Below are 2,412 nucleotides of genomic sequence, written 5' to 3' on the forward strand. Positions count from 1 at the left end.
TCATCTCAAAAAAATTGTTCATGATATGAGTATTGGTATTAGTTATATTTGTTGTAGTCAATTGTCTTGAAAAATATCGTACGATTGAGAGGGAGTGTTAAAGAATATATATTTCAAAAGATTAAAAATGTACTAGTAAATTTATCAAAATCCACCCATTTTTCAAATAAAACAAAATTCATGAACTTTTGAATACCATAAGATTTTTTTTGTAACCCATAAGATTTCAATGGAGTTTTTAAAATCCAAATTGAATATCCCAAGATTTTGATAGATTTTTTTAAAATTATATTGAATACACTCATATTTTAATAGATTTTTTTACAATCCAAATTAAATACCTTCGGTTTTTAAATGATTTTTCAAATCCTAAATTGAATACCTATGAATTTTGAAAATCCTTAAAAATTCTTTAAAATCTTGATTGATTAATAACAACCTATGAATTTGAAATCATTGTTGTCGATTTGATAAATTTTCTTCATAAATGTTGTATTTGGTTGCAACCCGTATTTTTACAAACATTTATACAAAATATTATGATCACAAAAAAGTTAATTGAAATTTTTATGATCTCCCTATTTAATTCATGAAAATCTATATTGAATACAGCTAAAAGCCAGATTTTGATGCCTAACCCCCTTCAATATCTGATAGCATAGATTTTGTTACTTTATATGATTTTTTTACATTAACTTCAGCTCTAACTTTGGACTTATTTGGCAAAATGCAATTGAAATAAAGAATTAATTGATTTGCATGCACTCTCTAATGGCTTGTTATGGAAAAATCAAAAATGTATATGCAAAGTTCTTCATAACTTATCTGTAGCTTAAATGGAAGATATTATAGATAATATCTCTTAATTTGCATGGATATGATAGTGCAACTAATTAATCTAACCCACAGTAGTATAAATACCCTTGATCTATGCTCTTTCCTGGCATAGTTGCACATCTAGCATCTTCATAAAGCAGTAATTATAAATTTATAACCATGGCATTTGGAGTCCTCCTTGCTCTTCTATTTGTTGCCTCTTCGATTCTTGGTAAGTTTGCAGTTAGTTTTCATGCAATTACGAAGGGGTCGTTTGAATAACGGGACTTCAACTTGGTTAACGGGAATGAAAACGAGGTTCTGATATCTCATTCTCATTCTCGTTAAGACAGTCACAATCCTTAATCTGAACGGCACCTACGTTGCTCTAGAATGAAATATTTCGTTTTCTTGTCTTTTCTGGTATCCTACTTTCGAGTGAGATATTTTTTTTTTGGCTTGTTAAGTCCGGGCACAAACTGTAAAATTTCAATAAAATTGATTTTTTGTTCAGGGGGAGAAACAACTACATTCACAATCACAAACAATTGTCCGTACACAATTTGGCCAGCTACAACTACCGGCAAAGGAGGCGAATCCATTTCATCATCAGGATTTGCACTAGCATCACACGCTTCCAATACCATCACCGCGACGTCTTCCTGGTCAGGAAGAATTTGGGCCCGAGCATTCTGCAACGACGCAGGCACATCCTGTGGCACAGGAGACTGTGGCAACTTACAATGTAGCGCAGGGGGAGCCGCGCCAGCATCACTAGTCGAATTCACCTTAAATGGGGACGGAGGAAAGGACTTTTACGACATTAGTCTGGTAGACGGTTTCAACCTGCCTGTCACAGTATCAGGGGCAGGATGTCCGCAGACATCCTGCCCTGTCGACATCAATGCTGCTTGTCCTGGTGAGCTAGCACTCAAGAATCAAGGTGGTGCAACAATTGGATGCAAGAGTGCTTGTGTAGCGTTTAATGCGCCACAATATTGTTGCACTGGTGACCATGGTTCGCCTGAAACATGCACACCAACTAGCTACTCTGAGTTTTTTAAGGCGAAGTGTCCACAAGCTTATAGCTATGCTTATGATGATAAAACTAGCACTTTTACTTGCCCTACTGGAGCTAATTATGTAGTCACTTTTTGTCCCTGATTAGCAATTGTTCCTGGACAAAACTAATTGTAATTTGATGGATGTAATTTTAGCTTAATGAAATATATCATGTTTACTAATTTTGAGTTTTGCACCTTAATTAAAATATGCTTGATCCCAAATTTTTAGCACAAATTGCAATTTCTGGTCTAGTAACAACATTAAGTGATATCAAACTCACTTAATAAGATATTATGTATGATATTATAATTAATCATCATATATTTAATAAAATGAATTTCCCATGTATTTATATCAAACTAATTAAATTATTTTAAATTAAAATAATGTAAAGTGATACATCACGCGTATCAAATTATTTTAAAACTATTTTTTATACCCAAATTTTTGGTTCCTAGCCTTCCTCTTTCGTACATGATCAATGTAATTGTTATGCAACACAAATTGTGATTTTAATTTTGATAATATTTA

The 2,412-nt window shown here is 32.8% G+C and overlaps 1 protein-coding gene across 1 annotated transcript; it reads left to right on the forward strand.

Annotated features, from left to right (window-relative positions):
• The first annotated feature begins 933 nt into the window (after nucleotides 1–933).
• On the forward strand, nucleotides 934–2,018 carry LOC141723296 (thaumatin-like protein 1). Its single transcript, XM_074525094.1, has 2 exons — nucleotides 934–1,048; nucleotides 1,331–2,018. The coding sequence occupies exons 1-2, from the start codon at nucleotides 997–999 to the stop codon at nucleotides 1,978–1,980; spliced, it is 702 nt and encodes a 233-aa protein (XP_074381195.1). The 5' UTR covers nucleotides 934–996; the 3' UTR covers nucleotides 1,981–2,018.
• The last annotated feature ends 394 nt before the right edge of the window (nucleotides 2,019–2,412 follow it).

The sequence above is a fragment of the Apium graveolens genome, chromosome 5 (assembly GCF_009905375.1).
Source record: "Apium graveolens cultivar Ventura chromosome 5, ASM990537v1, whole genome shotgun sequence".
Classification (NCBI taxonomy): Eukaryota; Viridiplantae; Streptophyta; class Magnoliopsida; order Apiales; family Apiaceae; genus Apium; species Apium graveolens.

Excerpts from the sequence above, each read along its gene's own strand:
- LOC141723296 (XM_074525094.1), top strand. The coding sequence starts at position 997 with ATGGCATTTGGAGTCCTCCTTGCTCTTCTATTTGTTGCCTCTTCGATT. Across the intron at positions 1,049-1,330 it reads TGTTGCCTCTTCGATTCTTG|GGGGAGAAACAACTACATTC; the intron begins GTAAGTTTGCAG and ends TTTTTTGTTCAG.